Raw genomic sequence first — 19839 nt, forward strand, 5'->3', positions numbered from 1 at the left:
TTGTAATGTGGGAGGAAACCACAGCACCCAGAGAAAACTCAGACGAATGCAGGGAGGACATGCAGACTGCACAGAAGGCACTCCAGCCAAGAACTGAACCGGAGAACCTCTTGCTGTGAGGTGACAGTGCTACTGCTGCACCACCGCACCATTTTTGTTGCTTTGCATGTGACTCAAAATTATGTGATTAGAGCAAACACAAAGTCGATGGCTGTGGATTTGTTTTTAGACTGATATGATTTGAGCTGACCATTTTCATCCAGGTTAAGAATTTGAATCTTATTAGCCAATGATTGCTGAAGTACATTAAAGACAGTCCATCTGTCTGATACTTTTCCTGCTTAGCCTGTTATGAAACTAATTTTACAGTTTCAGGTCTGGAAGGTGTACCACATTCAGCTGTAAATATAGCCTGTGCGACTATGACTTAAGCAGCACGCTGTCCGGCAGTTACAAACATGGAAACAAAAAGTGTGCACAGAGAACCTAGCAATACCCACTGGGCACTGTATAGAGCTAAAGTCTTCCACATTTGTTAGTCAAACTTGTTGGATTGTATCGCTGCATTTAAAAGACGAGTGAGAAAAAGATCAAAAGTAATGTTTTAATCGGAGAGGAATAAACATAAAAGAAAGCTTAAGTAACGTGCAAACCGGTCACTGATCTAGGATTAGGGGGCCGAAAGCTTAAGTAACGTGCAAACCGGTCACTGATCTAGGATTAGGGGGCCTAAGTATAACTGAAAGCTTAAGTAACGTGCAAACCGGTCACTGGTCTAGGATTAGGGGGCCTAAGTATAACTGAAAGCTTAAGTAACGTGCAAACCGGTCACTGATCTAGGATTAGGGGGCCTAAGTATAACAGAAAGCTTAAATAAAGTGCAAACCGGTCACTGGTCTAGGATTAGGGGGCCTAAGTATAACAGAAAGCTTAAATAAAGTGCAAACCGGTCACTGATCTAGGATTAGGGGGCCTAAGTATAACAGAAAGCTTAAGTAACGTGCAAACCGGTCACTGATCTAGGATTAGGGGGCCGAAAGCTTAAGTAACGTGCAAACCGGTCACTGATCTAGGATTAGGGGGCCGAAAGCTTAAGTAACGTGCAAACCGGTCACTGATCTAGGATTAGGGGGCCTAAGTATAACTGAAAGCTTAGGTAACGTGCAAACCGGTCACTGGTCTAGGATTAGGGGGCCTAAGTATAACTGAAAGCTTAAGTAACGTGCAAACCGGTCACTGATCTAGGATTAGGGGGCCTAAGTATAACAGAAAGCTTAAATAAAGTGCAAACCGGTCACTGGTCTAGGATTAGGGGGCCTAAGTATAACAGAAAGCTTAAATAAAGTGCAAACCGGTCACTGATCTAGGATTAGGGGGCCTAAGTATAACAGAAAGCTTAAATAAAGTGCAAACCGGTCACTGATCTAGGATTAGGGGGCCTAAGTATAACAGAAAGCTTAAGTAACGTGCAAACCGGTCACTGATCTAGGATTAGGGGGCCGAAAGCTTAAGTAACGTGCAAACCGGTCACTGATCTAGGATTAGGGGGCCGAAAGCTTAAGTAACGTGCAAACCGGTCACTGATCTAGGATTAGGGGGCCTAAGTATAACTGAAAGCTTAGGTAACGTGCAAACCGGTCACTGGTCTAGGATTAGGGGGCCTAAGTATAACAGAAAGCTTAAGTAACGTGCAAACCGGTCACTGATCTAGGATTAGGGGGCCGAAAGCTTAAGTAACGTGCAAACCGGTCACTGGTCTAAGATTAGGAGGCCTAAGTATAACAGAAAGCTTAAGTAACGTGCAAACCGGTCACTGATCTAGGATTAGGGGGCCTAAGTATAACAGAAAGCTTAAGTAACGTGCAAACCGGTCACTGATCTAGGATTAGGGGGCCTAAGTATAACAGAAAGCTTAAGTAACGTGCAAACCGGTCACTGGTCTAGGATTAGGGGGCCTAAGTATAACAGAAAGCTTAAGTAACGTGCAAATTGGTCACTGATCTAGGATTAGGGGGCCTAAGTGACAGGACATTATGCAGCAAAATACAGTACTTCATCTGCTATTACTAATGAAATTTAGTAATGACATATCTCACCTTAGTTATAAATAAGGGGAAAACAATAAACATTACAGAAGGAGCTAGGTGAATCTCTGAATTTCCATCATGTTTCATGTATAAATTCAAGTGAAGCTTCACCTGGACAAAATACACCAGCTGAAGTTTTGGCCTGATGAAACCCATACCCCCACATTCCCACCTCCCTCTTACTTATGTATACTAACTCCACAGTTGCACAGCCACTGGGAAAAAAGAAAAGCCCCCACAAAGTGAACCACTGATGGGACATAGAAAGAAGCCACACTGGCAGTGTTCAGTGCAGACATAGAAGCCACATTGGCAAGTGATTAATGCACACAGAAGCCATGCTGGCAGTGACTGGTGCACACACAGAAGCCACACTAACAGTGACTGGTCCTCACATAGAAGCCTAACAGTGACTGGTCCTCACATAGAAGTTACACTGGCAGTGATTAGTGCACACATAGAAGCCACACTAGCAGTGATTGGGGCACAAGAAAAAGCCACACTGGCAGTGACCGATGCTCACATAGAAGACATACTGGCACTCACTGGTGTACACATAGAAGGTACACTAACAGTGATTGGTGCATACACAGAAACCAAACTGGCAATCATTGGTGCACACACAGAAGCCACACTGTCATTGACTGGTGCACACACAGAAGCCACACTGGCAGTGATTGGTGCACACACAGAAGCCACACTGGCAGTGATTGGAGCACACACAGAAGCCACACTGGAAATGATTGGTCCTCACATAAAAGCCACACTGGCAGTGATTAGTGCACACACAGAAGATGCACTGGCAGTGATTGCTGCACACACAGAAGCCACACTGGCAGTGATTGGTGCGCAGAAAGCAGCCACACTAACAGTGATTGGTCATCACATAGAAGCCACACTGGCAGTGATTGGTGAACACACAGAAGCATCACTGATGGTGATTGGTGCACACACAGATGTCACACTGGCAGTGATTGGTGCACACATAGAAGACACACTGGCAATGACTGGTGCTCACATAGAAGCCACACTGGCAATGGTTGGTGCACACATAGGAAACACACTAGCAGTGATTTCCTATGAGGAATAGCAGTTAGAGTTCAACATCAAAGAGTTCAACTGGGCAAGTTTAAATCTCATCTTCTTTATAATTGGGAAAATACAGACAATGGATCCAAGATAAACATTCTGTTTGGGTACATCAGAGAATTATTCAGGAAGGCACAAACAGATGGTTTGGAGACTGAGCCAGAGACCTGGAGTGAATCTGAACTAAATCCAGAGCATCCACTGTAATCGACAAAAAATAAGTATATTTGAAGCTGCATTGCACATTTTGAACTGTATTTTGCTGAATTGCTGTTTTATTTTTTGCTGTTTTTGCTACTGTGACTGTTTTTTCTGCACTTTGAAATAGTGTTGCTACCTGTTTTTTTTTCCAGACTATCTGGAAATCAAACTGATTGTCTGGTAGTCTGAAAATCACTGTGCAAATTCTGGTATTCTATTTCAGAAAGAGAAACAGACTACCAGAGTTTGTTAAATCTGAGGATTTACTATGCTTTTTTTTTTTTTTTTTTTTTTTACAAAATGCATAGCAAATTCACAGGAAAAAGGGCATCACAAATAGAAAAAGAACAATCCTATTTTGAAATCCTAGTACTTCAGGATTTCATAGCATAGGCTAGATTCATATCTGCTGAATCAAGGCTGTTTGGTATTAACTGAGCACTAAAACCAGCCATCCTACATCAAGAAAGCCCTCTTACACCCTTATGGCAGAAATGTGCAACCCAGAACCCATCTGAATTGGGGATTGTTGGAATAAGGCTCAGTTTTGGGCTCTCCCATTGCTTAGTTTGTGTTTAAACTGTTTAACTTTGCTTGCGTTTTAGCACCACATTTGTGTGTAGCTGCACACCACTCAATGGGATTTAGTGCTGCCATGTATAGATGCAAATGCTTAGAAGCAACAATTGTCCCTATATATCTGCTAGAGAAACCTCTTTAGCTCCACTGCTTCTCTGTGCACAATGCAGTTGCACATTGTTACCCAGCAAGCAACTCATCTTCACATTCTGAGGTGTCGACTTAGTCTTCCACCAATAGACTTCCACAAAATAGCTGCCCTTGTTAGTCTGACAAGCAAAATCTGGTCCATCTAGCCTATCCCCACTAGTCACTACAATATATACCTGCCATAATGGAACAACAGTTTCTCACCATTCTCCAGCCAACCTGATTGACATTGGCATCCTGAGGCAGTGTGGCAATTGCCTCATGTATACTGACTTGCACCTAAAGCAAATACAGTAAGTGAGACGTAACTATACCATGAAATTAGAATCAGTCCTCTCACATAACAAAAAACAAGACATACAACAGGTTGTCAGCACACACACACCTTTCCTCTCACACAAGAGGAGGTCAAGACACATAAACCCACATATGTGGAAGCACTCACTAAGAGCCTACCAAATGACTAGAGACCTCCCAAGCACAAACAACATACACATAGTGGTTCACAAACAGAATCCACCACAGCACATAACAACACACCTATCAGTATCTCAACAATTAATTCCCTAAGGCAAAACACCTCAAAACAAAATGTTCTGGTTATAGGTGACAATAGTGAAACACACAGATGTCCCCCTCACAAGGTTGAACAACGTGAAAGTCACGATCAGCTACCTCTCAGGTGCCAGGATCCATCAAATCATGCATGCACTCAAGTCCCTCAGCAATAATTACCATTATGACTCTGTCATAGTACATGTTGGTGTGAATGACTAGAGATGTACCTCTCTGGACTATATGAAGAGAAACATGACCAAACTCTTAGATTATGTGTCCCTGGCAGGTGTGTCCCTAGCCCTAAGCAGCATTTTACCTTCACTGAGGATGATGCCACAATACAGACAAAAAAAAATGATTGATTTCAATAATTGGCTTAGCTTCTGGTGTCACTCCAGGGGGATCCAGTATCTGTCTGCCTGAGAAGACATAGTCAATAGTCCATACTGCTTTTGCCAGAGATGACCTACACCCATCTCCTCAAACTTTTCAGACACAGGCAAAGACACTTGCCTTCCCCATAGTGCCTTTTTTAGGCAATGTCCAAACAACAAAACTTCCAACTTAAAGACACCCACTAAAGACAAACTCAAGGTCATGCTGCTTAACGCTAGGAGCTTAAACAGTAAACTGCACTCCCTGGAAGCACCGCTCACCTTGGAAGATGCTGACAGAGACTTGGTTCAGGGCTGCTCTGAGCACCCCGGTCATGCAAGGCTACAATGCCTTTCACACGTTCAGACCCCAAAACGGGTGTGAAAGAACCAAAGGTGGAGGTATATCCATCTTCATTAAATCCAAATACACTTCGAGACTTGAGCTACTCCAGGTCCAATTAACAATAAGAAAAATCCTCTTTCACATCATCGTAGCTACAGGACCCACCAAGACCCCCACCATGAACCAGGAGAAGCACACCTCCTACCTGGACATGCAAACAGCCAAACACCTTGATTATGGGAGATTTCAACTATCCTTCCATACACTGGACAACTTACATGAACACAAATGCAATTACCATGAGGTTCCTGGGCTTTGTTAATTCAAATGCCCTGAAACAGTTGGTCTGCAACCTGACAAGGGGCTCAGATGTCCAGAACCTAGTGCTCACAACATGAGGGACCACTGTACTACCCCTTGTGTGTTGTCATCCCTGGGAAGGTCAGACCATAAATCTGTCTCATTTGAAGTAAAGATCAAGCCTGACACCCCCACAGGAGTAAAAAAACTGAAAAGTTTCTCCAAAGCAAGCTATCATTTACAAAGCGAAGGCATAAAAAGGTTAAAAGTCCCTCTCAACATAGACAACAATGACTTCTATGCAGAGGACTATACAATTGCCCTATGTTGTTGTTGTTGTTGTTTGTCTTTCGGCTTTTCCCAGTAAGGGGTCACCACAGCGGAACTCCGGTCTGCTAATGATTGGCAGTAAATTTTTAAGAAACACCGAGGTGCCAGCTCGACGCTCAACCTTCAAGGAAGGCTATATAGTCAGTTAAACAAATGCATTGACTCGACTGTATCTAACAGGAACAAAACTAAGTCTTCCCAAAAAAACAAGAGACCCTGGTAGACTGTAAGTATAAATAAGTTATACAACAAAAGACAGAAAGTGATATCTAAGAACAGGAGGGAACTTACTCAACAGAGAAAGAATATCCTCCACAACTTGAACAAGCAAATCCGACATCTTGTTAAGTCTTCTAAGGCTAGCTACAAGTCTAAATTAGCATCCCTGGCTAACGACAATCGTAAGATAATCTTAGCTAAGTCCAAAAGAATCATCATAGACCTTCTCCACAAGGGCATAGGTGACCTTCAAACTTGACCCAGCCCAGTTTGGATTTGTCAAGGGTAGATCTTGTATATTAAACCTGGTGGACGTCTTTGAGAATGTCACCAAAGCCCTGGATAAGGGCAAAATAGTACATATAGCCTATCTTGATTTAGCCAAGGCTTTTGCCACAATCTCCTATTTAGGTGTCCTAGAGAAACTCTCCCAGATGGGGATTAACCCCTACATTACTAGATGAGCAGCAAAATGACACACACTGTCAAAAGTGGGGAGTCCACCTCCACCAGTAGACAAGTGGGGTACTGCAAGGGTATATGCTGGGCCCTCTATGGTTTGGAATCTATTTCTGTGAACTCCAGGTGAAGGTAGATGGCCTGTAGGTTACCAGGCTTACAGATAACTGATAACTGGCACAATCATAGAGTCCCCCAGTGATGTTAAGATATTACAGAAAGGGCTGATGCGGAAAAATGATTGCTGCCAAACTCACGGACTAAAATGTAATGTAAAAAAAATGCCTCATTATCCCCTTTGGTAAAGAAGTAGCCCCTGCTAATTATGATATAGATGGCACTCGTCTATGCTCAATCTCAGTGGTGCGAGACGTGGGAACACAGGTTGATAGCGATCTAAACACTGATCACCACATGTCCGTATTTGGAATACAGGTTGATACCAATCTAAACATTGATCACCATGTGTCCATAGTGATAATAAAAGTGAACACAGGTTGATACTAATCTAAACTTCGATCACCATGTGTCCGTATTGGGAACACAGGTTGATACCAATCTAAACATCGATCACCATGTGTCCGTAATGGGAATACACATTGATACCAATCTAAACATCAATCACCACATGTCCATACTGGGAACACATGTTGATACCAATCTAAACATTGATCATCATGTGTCCGTATTGAGAACACAGGTTGATACCAATCGAAACATCGATCACCATGTGTCCATATTGGGAACACAGGTTGATACCAATCTAAACATCGATCACCACGTGTCCGTAGTGATAATAAAAACAAACTACATTGCGCATCTCATAAATAAGGGCATCACATCCAAGACCAAGGAGGTTATAGCTCCACTGTACTTGACCCTTATCAGACCACTAATGGAGTACAATGCTCCCTTCTGTATGTTCCTCACCAGACACCTGCAGCAACTGGAGAGACCCCAGAAGTTTCTTACCAAGATTATCTAGGGCCTCCAAAATATGACATACATGGAAAGACTGAAAGCCTCATCACTGTACTCTGTATCATACAGGCTGCTGAGTGGTGACCTGTGCCTGGCCTACAGAGCAGTCTCGGACCTGCCCTAATGGAATTGCTGCACATCTGCAAATCAAATTGGGCAAGGATAACTCACTCCAGGGATCTCATCCTAGCCTGTGACATTAACGGAACATGCTGGAGAGACAGAGATATCTCCCAGCAATCACTGCGCCTCTGGAATAAGCTCCCACTCCATGTGAAGCAGAGCTCCTCAGTGACCCTATTCAAGCACGACCTTGACAACTGTATGGGTGACCGCATATTCATCCTGAGGGTGGTACCTACATCCCTCATGGACAGGAGCAGTCAGTGCTGATCACAGAATTGCTCTGTTAATAATGACTGTCTAAATATGGTCAATAAGGGGACTCAGGTTTTTACTTGGCTAGGCTTGTAAAGGCCCTAGGGCCATTAGTCTAGCAACCTCCTATGAAGCTATGAACTTATGTAATAGGACAAGGCTGTTTGCAATGCATAGGCTAGCTGTCTTTCGCTGATATACTAAAAAGGGAGCCACTGTCAGGTTAAAGAGGGCATACAACTACTCTGTCCTTTAACCTTTACAGGTGTCACTGTTGGACCATGCAAATGTAAAATCATTTTAGTTTTCATTTACGATTAGAGGGGTCTAAGTGGCCACAACACTATGCTCCAAAACACAGTATTTCTCAAAACCTAAATATTTTTATTATTCCGAAGGATGGAGTACTATATAATAAAAGAAGCAAGGAAGATAAAATCCCTGAGGAGATGCACAGGGAAAACAACCTGAAAGATCATGGCAAGCACAGTCTTTTTAAGGCATTGAAACAGAAATGCAAACTGCTCTGAAAAATAAAAAAGTAGTTTCATCTGATTATGGACAGTTGAAGGCTATATTCATGTATTCCTCTTGAGATCAGACATTCACATTTTGTCCTTTTTCAAACATACATACTTTGTCTTTTAAACACTCACCTTTTTAAGACTGGCTATGCTAACAGCCAGATCAAATGTCAGGTAATGTTTCCAGTAGGTGTTACACTCTTCTGAGTGTTGCTTCTGGATGACTAACTGAAAGGGGATGAATATTGTTTTATGGGACCAAGTCAAATTCACAAGCATTTGGCCACAGTATTGAAGTGCCTCAGAAGCATGGTACTCTTCACTGTCTCATATTACTTCCAGTTTTCATCATGATAAATAATGTAAATAAAAGAGCTGCTTACCATCCTTTGCTTCAGATGGAGTGTCAGGGTGCCCATCAGTACTGCTTCCACTCTCCGATGCAGCAGAACATCTTTCTGACAAGTCAGTCTGGAATTATACAACAGGGCTGTGAAATCCTGCAATCTCATTGGTCAAAACATGTCATGTGACCAAAAGCACATAATACTGTAACCCACAGCTGAGAACCACCATCTGCAAACCATGTAACAAAATAAGTTTTAAATACAAATCCACTGTATAATGTCAACAAAGCACTCAAGGTGTGGCTAATGGGACAGTCATGCATTTCTTACATGGTTACTTTGTTCGTCTGCGTATTATGGTAATAAAATATTTAGTTTAGGTTGCTACACCAATAACCATATCACTCATGATCACAGCCTAACAGTGTCATTTATAAGCACTGAGCTCTGAACTCTACAGCCTTGATGAATAAGTACAGTAATGTAGTTGCTTTTCTGTGGTGAGTGTTTTTATTGAATATAACATATTAATTCAAATATGTAATGCCTTTGTCATAAAGATATCCATAACATGGCAAATTGACAATTCCCATGCATTGATAAACAAAAATGTTATGATACAGAAAGATGAACAGCAGGATGTGGTGAGAATTTTGTAAACCTCTGCTAAGTTTAAGAGACTTAATTCTGCTCAGATGGTCCTTGTGCACCCTGGTGACTTTCTTGTTGAGCTGAGTAATTAACATCTCAGCAACATTCAAGTAATCTCCAAAGTCAACATGACTTGAAGAAAAAACAAAGGAAAATCAAAACACTAGAATAAGTTGCTTGTAAAGAGATTGTGTGATGTAAAATATAAAATGTTCAGCACTATAAATAAAGTGCCCTTTTGGTACAAATAATCTGCATAATACTTGGAGAATAATGAAATGTGATACGGTGCAAGGAACTGAGAGAGTCAGTATCAAAATCCTTTCAGAGAAGTAAAAATAAGTGAAAAAAAGTCTAAGTTCAAACCTTTTCTAAGAATTAAATTATCTGGAAAAAGGAAAAATACAAACCACAAGTGTTTTTTGCATTCTGATATCTTATCCTGTAGCAGTTATTTACTATTAATTTTGCAAATGGCAAATATAGACAAAGCTCTCCTTTTGCAGAGTTTCTTGGACATCAATTTCTGGAAAGTTATTTGTTTTAAAAGAGAGAAATTATAATTTAGTATTGCAATAAACTGGGTAGAATTCCCACATTAGTTGACAAAAACCTTTTTTTAAAAGGGACAGAAGATGTGGGTTAAAAATCAATAATGTGAAAGTGCAGGATGATTTGACATTATTTAAAAACAAAGACGCCACCGAGAAATGTCATTCACTTGGAGATGGAATCATAGGAGGTTATTAGACTATTGGCCCTGAGGCCCTTATAAGCCTAGCCAACAGTTTAGCCCATGCTTAGACAAATCAGCACCCTATGCCAATGTCCAGCAGGGACATGGGTCGAATCCCAAAAATACACACCTTTATCAAGTACTGAACCCAGAACCTTCAGAAGTACAGCATAGTGCATTAGACCACTAGGCCAACACAGCTCTAAAATGCAACTAGCAGTGGTTGGATTCAAACACACCTCCCCAAAGAGACTGGAATGTTAATCCAGCACCTTAGACCACTCAGCCACACTCAGGGCCGGCCTTTGGTCAACTGGTGCCCCAGGCAAAAGGGCTCCACAGCACCCCCCCTCCTCACCACCTGTTGCCCCCATCCTGGTCTAACTACATCATCCAAATTACTGGAAAAGTGATGCTGGAAGAGTGATGCCCTAGGCGGCTGCCTAGTTGGCCTATACCTAAGGCCAGCTATGGCCACACTACCTTGTTTATATAATTATAGAAAGATTACAGAAGCAGATTCTGCATTGTGAAAAGTTACTCTCATAAGTGACAATCTATTCATGTAAAGGAAAACAGATTTAATGGGTCACAGCTTTCTCAATTTGTAGAAGTATCATCATATGATAATGATACATAAGGCAGCAATATGTGACTTGTTGTCCTTATAAATGTAGAAAGCATGCAACATTTTAAGTGTCTTACCTATGTAAGAATGAAATATATGGCTAAAATGCTAGCACAATGCCTGACATGGTATCTTACGTCTGCATGTATGTCTTTTAGTGCATGTGCTCTACAGATCTGGAGCTCTGCATGCTGGTAAATTCTGACAACTTTCCATCACAAGTCTTGGGCTTGAATATAAACATATATCACAGACACAGAGACACACAACAGTGTATTTTTCAAACCATAAAGGAAAGGCTGGTTTCACTGAAACAGAAAATCATGTGTCTTTTCTAAACAAAAGCAATATCTAGTACCTTTCTGAATTCAAATAAAACAAACACAAAAACTTTGTTCCTGGTCTCTTTTCAAGCAACAAGGAACCAGGCCTCTCTTCTGGCAAGCAGTCCTTGGTAAAATGTCCCAGAGCTGATATAATGGACCTCCTGTTTCTCTCTCTCTCTTAAAAATCCAGACTTATGGTTCTTCTACAACTTCTGACTTGGCTACACAGTCTTTTTTTCTTCTACATCTTTCACTGACAACTAGAATTAATGGCCAGTGATACCCTGAGTTCCCATTAAAGGGGTATTTGCCACATATAGTCTGTGTAAACAATACTAGTACAACTATAAAAACAAACGTGCAAACCCTCTGCTGATGAAAACTAACAAACTGCATTATACTATACTACACACACACACACACACACACACACACACACACACACACACACGCATACATATATATATATATATATATATATATATATATATATATATATATGACAAAACTAGCACAAGGCACTGAAAAGCAACTAATAATCCACCACGTAAGTGCCAAAAGACCAAGAGATCACTGATAATGAACACCAAACAGAGTTTATTGTATAATCCACTCGCAGACGTAAAAACACATAAACGCTCTTATCTCATAACATTCACATATCGCGTTTTCGTCCATACATCAAGGACTTCATCAGACAACTGTAATTAAAACATTTACATTTATATATCTTAATACTTAATTAAAAGCAACATTTAATCCAATGAAAAAAGTTCAATTAATTCAAAACATCAAATCAAAACACCCTGCTCATTAATATTAATGCCTATCTGAATAAAGTGTCATCGTGCTTTTTATAACTCATCTCCTATTTACAGTAATACATTCTCTACCTTAATTAGTTAATTCAAGATATGAAATAATTTCTAAATATAAATACTGAATTTAAAATATGATCTTTTTATAATAAAAAGTTCTTTGCTAAAAAATACATTGTAAATTTCTTTGTTAAAAACTACTATAAATAAAAATTGTATAACAGCTCCCTCTAGTGCATCATAATGGTAATTGTTCTAAATCTTGAAAGACCTCAATTTAAGCAATGAAGAAATAGAAAGGGTGTCATTTAACCCAGGTTTACTTCCTGCTTCTAGGTTAATCTGCCACCATAGTTCTTTGCTTTCCAATATCTCCTCCCATGGTCCTCCTCTTATGTCAGGTCTTACTTGTTCAAGTACAAAAAATTCATATTTGTACTCTGTGCAAATCTGAGAGTGTCTAAATAATGCATTGGTTAGTTTACCTTTCCCAATGTCATAAATGTGTTCGTAAATTCTCTTTCTTAGACCCCTCTCCGTTTTTCCCACATAAAAACACTGACATTTTTTACAGGTTACCAGGTACACCACTCCCTGACTTTCACAGTTATAAGTACCTCTACTTCTTAAAGTTCTTTTCCTACTTTGTAAAAATACTTCACTTGTATTACTAATATAGGGGCACTGTTGGCATCTCCCACACTTATATGTACCTAATCTGTTTTTACTTATTCCTTTGATTTTACTTCCTCTTTTTTCCAAAATATTCTTAATATTCCAGGAATTCTTGAACACTAATTTTGGATGCATTCCATTTATTTCATCTATATCTGTTAAAGATGAAAATTTGTTCCATTCATTTGTTAGGGTCTGTTTAATTCTTTTGTTTATTCCGTTATATTCTACCACCAAACTCCTTAAATATGTATCCTGACCCGTTGTTATCCTATCAGTTAAGTTACTATTAATTTTGTCCACTCCTATCCCAATAATGGGCTTAAATCTTTGTTGTCTCCCCCTTTCCACCTCATTTCTTAAGCGCCCAATAAATTCCTTTGGGTATCCTCGTTCCAAGAACATCCCTTCAAGTTTGTTGCACTCAATTATAAAGTCACTTTCACGACTGGTCATTCTTGACCCCCTTACAAATTGACCCTTAACAATGTTTGTTTTACTGTGTAGGGGGTGGGCACTACTATAGTGTAGAAAGGAGTTGACATGTGTTTCCTTCCTGTGGACCCTACTTTCAAATCTTCCTTTATATTTGTATATCTCAACATCCAAATATCTAAGAAATTCAGTACTGACTGTATGTGTGAACGTTAAAAACGTTGTAGTTTGGCTTATGTATTCTAAGAATTCCTGAAATCTGTCTTGTCCACCTGTCCAAATTATAACTATGTCGTCCAGGTATCTGTGGTACATTGACCAGTATCTATTGAAACTAGAGTTAATAATAAATCTCTCCTCCCATTTCGACAAGACAATGTTTGAATAAGTGGGCGCACAAATTGCCCCCATAGAAAACCCTGATTTTTGATGGTAAAATTCACCATCAAAAGTAATAAAGTTGTACCTTAATACTGTATCCATTAAAATAACACTAGCTATCTTGTCTTCCTGACTCATCATACTGTCTTCAAACACACTTTCCTCAAACATATCCATTCCCTCATCATGGGGTATACTTCCAAATAAGTCCACTATATCTATTGTGATGAATAAAATGTCTTCACTATATAATTCAGGTTTTAACTCACCCAAAAATTCCCAAGAATCCTTTACTATTTTTTTTTTATTTACCCATATGTGCTTAGTTTTAAAGTCCACAAATTTGGCCAAGGGTACTGTTTTTGAACCCTCTGCTGAAACTATGGGTCTAAACGGGGGATTCTCAGTATTTTTGTGAATTTTTGGGATGCCAAATACTGTGGCCATCCTAGGTTTAGTTACCTCCAAAAATTTAAAAATTCTATTATCAATCACTTCCTCAGTTAGTAAATCCTGAAGTATAATGTCAATCTTTTTATAGGCCATACTCACTTCATTCATTGAAACCACTGAATACTTGTGCTCTTCCCTCAGGATAGAATTCATTTTCCCTTCGTATTCTATCCTGTCCATTATAACGATACCCCCTCCTTTGTCGGGTTTCATCACCCTCACTGTATCGTTGTTACTCAGTTCCTTAAGTACCTCATACTCATTTTTGCTCAAATTAAAGTTGAGTTTATACTTAACCTCTTCCTTTTGTTTCCTTACTTCCTTCATTAACACATTTTCGAAGTTTCTAAGTTGAGGTATTAAGGGGGGATTATATGTAGACTTTCTTTTAAGTTCACAGTCCATTTTGTTTTCTTTCTTGAAACCTGCCCTAGAAGCTAAAATTTCCAGGTTAATTTTCCTCATGAAGAGCTTGATATCCAGTATGGTTCGTGTAAAATCCCCATTGTGCATAGGAATGAACTTAAGTCCCTTGCTAAGGAGTGTAAAATGATCAACGTTCAAAATTAAACTACTGAAAATATAAATAGTGAACCCTTGATATGTATTTCTATTTTGTTCCACTAAAATCTTATCATGGGTAGGATTCAGTATACGTATTTCAGGGCTAGGGGTATTATGCAATAAAATCTCCCCCTCCCCCATTTGAAAATTTCCCCTTTTATTATTCTCTTCAAAACTATTAAATTCATTTTCTCTTATTGGGGGAAATTCCACATCATATGTGTTTTCATACCATTTTTCTTCTGTCCTATCTTGAAATTTCCTGTTAGTGTTATTGTAATTCTTTCTTTTATTAAAAGAAAATGTTTCCTTACTATAATATAATGGCTTCGGGTAGCTTGTATTGTTTTCATACTCATTCATATCCCTTTTGAGCTTACCCATTTTGCGCTGGATAATCTCCTCACTTTTTTCATCTATATCTTTCCTCAATTTAAAGTATTTATCCCTTTCGTCTCTTATCCCAAAAAGTAAATCTGCCTTAATATAGGCATCCAGTTCTTCAATTTCTTTACCCAATATCAGCTGTTTATTTTTGTTTTCACATATAATCAGTTTGATTATTTCTAAACCACAGTTGTTAAACACCTTAGTCAAACTCTCATGAAATTCTGTACCTATTTGTACATTATTTGGGTACTTATATACCCTTAAACCTTTTGGGACTATTTCCCTTCTTAAACATTCATTAAGATAGGCATTTTCAATACTAAAAATTCTATACTTGTTCATCATGTTACTGAGTTTATCAAGTTTGACAACATAGGAATCTCCATCTCCATGTTCCAGATTCTGTTTTTTATCAGATTTAAAATTAAAGTCCTTATTAAGCCACTCTTCCGTGGTTTTAGAATTAAAACTGACAGTACCTTTAGGTGCTAACGTAGTTAGCTGTGTCCTAGGTCTAGCACCCATTTCATTAAAATTGTCCATCTCCGCTTCATCTCCGCCTGCCTCCAGTAGTTTTGGCATATCCATGGGGTTAAAATTGCTTCCTTCCAACTCGACCAGGTCGCCGGCAACATCGAGTTCGCCAATTAGCTCCCTTTTTCGCTTTGCTTGTTTTCCATTGAACCCTTCGGTTCCATTTCCCCTTGGATCCACTGAATTTCTGCCTGCTACGAGACTCTGGCAGAGGGGCGTGAGTAAGTCAATGAGTTCAGTTAGTTGACCAATTAACCTTCTAGATTGGCCAGCTTCTTCCTGCCCCTCGGAACTCATTTTGACTCTACTGCTTTCCCTTGGTCACGCTACTATACACCAAATACACGACAAAACTAGCAAAAGGCACTGAAAAGCAACTAATAATCCACCACGTAAGTGCCAAAAGACCAAGAGATCGCTGATGATGAACACCAAACAGACTTTATTGTATAATCCACTCGCAGACGTAAAAAAACATAAACGCTCTTATCTCATAACATTCACATATCGCGTTTTCGTCCATACATCAAGGACTTCATCAGACAACTGTAATTAAAACATTTACATTTATATATCTTAATACTTAATTAAAAGCAACATTTAATCCAATGAAAAAAAGTTCAATTAATTCAAAACATCAAATCAAATATATATATATATATATATATATATATATATATATATATATATATAAATATATGGCTACATGTCAGAATAGCTAACACTCATATGAGTGAAGGGTTTTTTGACCTGTAAAGAATAGCAAAGCCACGTCAGCAGACATTGTTCTCTAAGAGTTTTTGCTGGCAGCCTTTTCTATGAGATCATGGTGCAGCGGGGTATAGGAATTTGCCCTTTTACCCCACTGTTGTATGATCTTACAGTTGGTGTGTGTGTGTGTGTGTGTGTGTGTGTATATATATATATATATATATATATATATATATAGCAGGGGGTGTGGGCAGTGCAGCCCCCTATGTGGGGAGTGCAGGGGGCTTTAATCCTTGCAGAAAATGTTTTTCATTATTTTTGGGTTTGATCATTTCACTCTTCGGTGTAAAATGATCACTTTTGCTGTGCTTGCAGTTTGCTGCAACACTCTGTATATGTATGGGTCCACTTTGCATGACTAAAATCTCAAAATAATGAATTTCATTTGAATGAGACAATACCTAATTTTAAAAATACTGAAAACTCATTTGACTGAGTCTCATTATATTGAGAGCTTACAATGCCGAATTTCAAAATACTGAATTTTAAGCTATAGACGTGGTTTGTGTTTCCCTTCACCTGTGACTTGCTTGTGATAAAAAAAAATACTGTAACTTAAAGTGCGGACTGTCAGAATACTGATTGTAGCATAGAAAGTAGTGTTGCAGTGTTTCTAAATGTGGGTATGTCTCTTTACATTTTTATGAGAAATATGTCGGACGCTTCGTGTGTTGCCAGCAGTAGTGGCAGTGTGTACAGTACTGTAAGGTAAGTAAAAGGTACATGCCCTTTTCCCCACTGCAATCCTGGAGTTAGTAATATATATATATATAAAATTGGGGGTGTGGGGGTGCTGCCCCCCACACTGGGGGTTTAAGGGTATAGCCCCATCACACATAATTTGTTTTTTTATCATCCAGTTTCTGTTAAGAGGGTAAGTAAGTAGTTTTTAAGTTTTGGAAAGAGTTAGTCATTGGTGTTTTAAGTGTGCATGTCTATGGTTTAAAATTCAGTATTTTGAAATTCAGGATTGTAAGCTTTCAGTGTAATGAAATTCAATCAAATGAGTGTTCACTAATATGAAAATTAGGTATTGTAGTCTCAGTCAAATGAAATTCAATATTTTGAGTTTCAGTCACGTGAAGTGGACCCATACATATATATGTATGCAAAACACGTGCACAAAAATTTATTCTCTCTGCATCTCAACTACTTCAAGTTGAAGGCTTCAAACAGATTTTTATTTTATTTTACTTAACATTTGTTAACTTGGAACAAAGCCAATTTCCAGCACAGGCCCAAGGAGAAATGTTCCAGATGCATGTCTTTCTAATTTTGGAGGAAACCCGCACGAACGCAGGGAAGACATGCAGACTCCACACAGCAGGCACCCCAGCCGAGAATCAAACCAGAGAACTTCTTGCTGTGAGGCGACAATGCTACCGCTGCACCACTGCGCCATACACGCAGATGAAAAAGAAATGGTCAGAGCTTCAACCTGACAAAAACATGTAAAAAAAGTGCTTGTTGCAGGGTAAGAATCCCTCTGTACTACTGATGTGGTGGGAGTGTGGGAGTTAATATGTCACACCTCCTTCCTTAAATACACAACTATATTTTGTTCTTGCACATAAAAGCTTGTTTCAGTGCCAATTAATAGCCAAAGGTATTTTGTCTATACCCTAAACTTTTCTCATTCTCCTGTATCCGGTAGTGATTTCAATAACAAACATTTGTTGAAGGTTGGGAAGTTTATATCAATGAGGTGAAGGTAAGTATGTTTAGAACTCATTGACTAGTATGTTAGCCAAAATGCTTGTGTGTGTGTGTGTGTGTGTGTGTGTGTGTGTGTGTGTGCATGACTATATCAAGAAAGGCTGAAATATACAGTGAATCACAAACACTGAATATTTCTCTCCTACTAATAAAAGTCCACTGTCAGTAAGCCCCAGCTGCATAGCTCAGATCAAGCTTCCTCTGAATAGTGGTGCTGTTACAGGAACATTTTTAGTAATGTAATGTAGGAAAGGGGTTAGGGCTAGGGATTTGGTTACGTTTAGATCACATGAATCTTTTTAGTACATCTGATAAGTACCTTATAACTATTTGTTAATGTAGCTGCATCCCTGTCACTGTTTTCCATGTAATTTGTTTGTTTGCTCATATTTTTTAAGTAGATATCTCATTTTCAGTTGAGCTCTGGGGAAGGCAATTTCAAGGCAAATGTAAAGTTAATCACAATACAAAGTCTGAATGATGGCATCGCTTCTTACTGCAGTGAAACCTGCCAAAGTTAGTACACTGATAAAGAACATGTTCTAATTTCAAGTTTCTTAAATATAAACTGCTTTGGCAATTTGAAGTTCAGTAAGGGCAAATTATTTTAAAGACTCTGCTTCATTTAAGTTGTGAGGTGAAATTTCAAAGAGATGCAGTTTGTACTTACAGATCTTTGAAATAAATGTTTACTACAACTGTCAGTGAATAACTGAGCTAATGCTTCATACATCAGAGACGGGCTTCTCCAGCCATATCCAGTGGCAATCTGCCAAGTTGTACTATGTTTATTTTATGTAATGACTGGCTATATGATTTAGAGATTTGTGGATTTGCAGGTAGGCTCATATGAAGTTAAAAATAGCATTTGTAAATTCACAAATGCCAACATTTCTAAGACATTCATATGAAAAGAGCAGCCATCAGGTCTTTTCATGTTAATACATGCAAGAACTATCAAAAACATAAATATACTTTACTGTGATAACTTCAGGCCTAGAAAGCTAAGTAGACCTGGATAGAAAAACATGTGCAGACCTACATAAAAGTGAGATTTTCGATTTTTAAATGCAGTATAAATAACCTTATTTTTTTCTCAAGCAGGCCAGTCTAAACCTGCTTTATAGTTACCCAGCTTAGTCTGATGCAGTTAAAAACTTAGAAAAAACATGTCAATAAATTATGAAGATATAGTCCCTTTTACAACGGGAGCAAAAAAATAACTTTCAGGGTCAGAACCTTCTTTAAAATCGTAATTAGTAAAGAGGTTAAAGTGTAATCTTAGCTAATGTGTATAAGGACTACTAAAGTCAGCTATAAAATATCTGTAAATATACAATGTTAATTAAAAGAGGAAAAAATGATTACAGAAAATATAAAAAAAAAAGACAAACACACCATAAAGTAAACTAATAACCAAAAAAGGGGGCGTGTATGTGTGCTATCACAAACAGACACCACAAAGTAATATTAAAAATGATTAATAAATGGTTAAGTACTTTCTTGTCATCAAATAGCAAAACTTCATCACAACAATAATTTTAATCGTATTTATTACCCAGGAGTGCCTGAATATGAATTATCTATTTTCAGTGGAAACTTGAGTGGAGAAAAGCTCCACTGGTACATACAAAGACATAAGGACAAGCAATTATTCATTAAGATGAAAAAATATACATATTAAACAAGTATTTCAACAAATAATGCAAAGATGTATCATATACAGCACATGGAGATGTTAGTTTAAACTATGCTTCCACCTTTAATAAACCACAAAAAAGCATATATCCTTCCACCAATGTTATATATTTATAAGCGCCCATTACAGTATCAACCCAG

At 38.7% G+C, this 19839-nt stretch overlaps 1 protein-coding gene across 4 annotated transcripts in view; it reads right to left on the reverse strand.

Moving 5' to 3' along the window:
* Positions 1 to 19839, reverse strand: part of AFAP1L2 (actin filament associated protein 1 like 2) — a 2783820-nt gene that overhangs the window by 951638 nt on the left and 1812343 nt on the right. For all 4 annotated transcript variants that reach the window (XM_044055822.1, XM_044055821.1, XM_044055820.1 and 1 more), the window contains one exon: positions 8959 to 9046. In XM_044055822.1, the coding sequence (XP_043911757.1) occupies positions 8959 to 9046 (88 nt within the window). The remainder of the gene's footprint in view (positions 1 to 8958; positions 9047 to 19839) is intronic.

The sequence above is a fragment of the Protopterus annectens genome, chromosome 14.part0 (assembly GCF_019279795.1).
Source record: "Protopterus annectens isolate FY-2018-M chromosome 14.part0, PAN1.0, whole genome shotgun sequence".
Classification (NCBI taxonomy): domain Eukaryota; kingdom Metazoa; phylum Chordata; order Ceratodontiformes; family Protopteridae; genus Protopterus; species Protopterus annectens.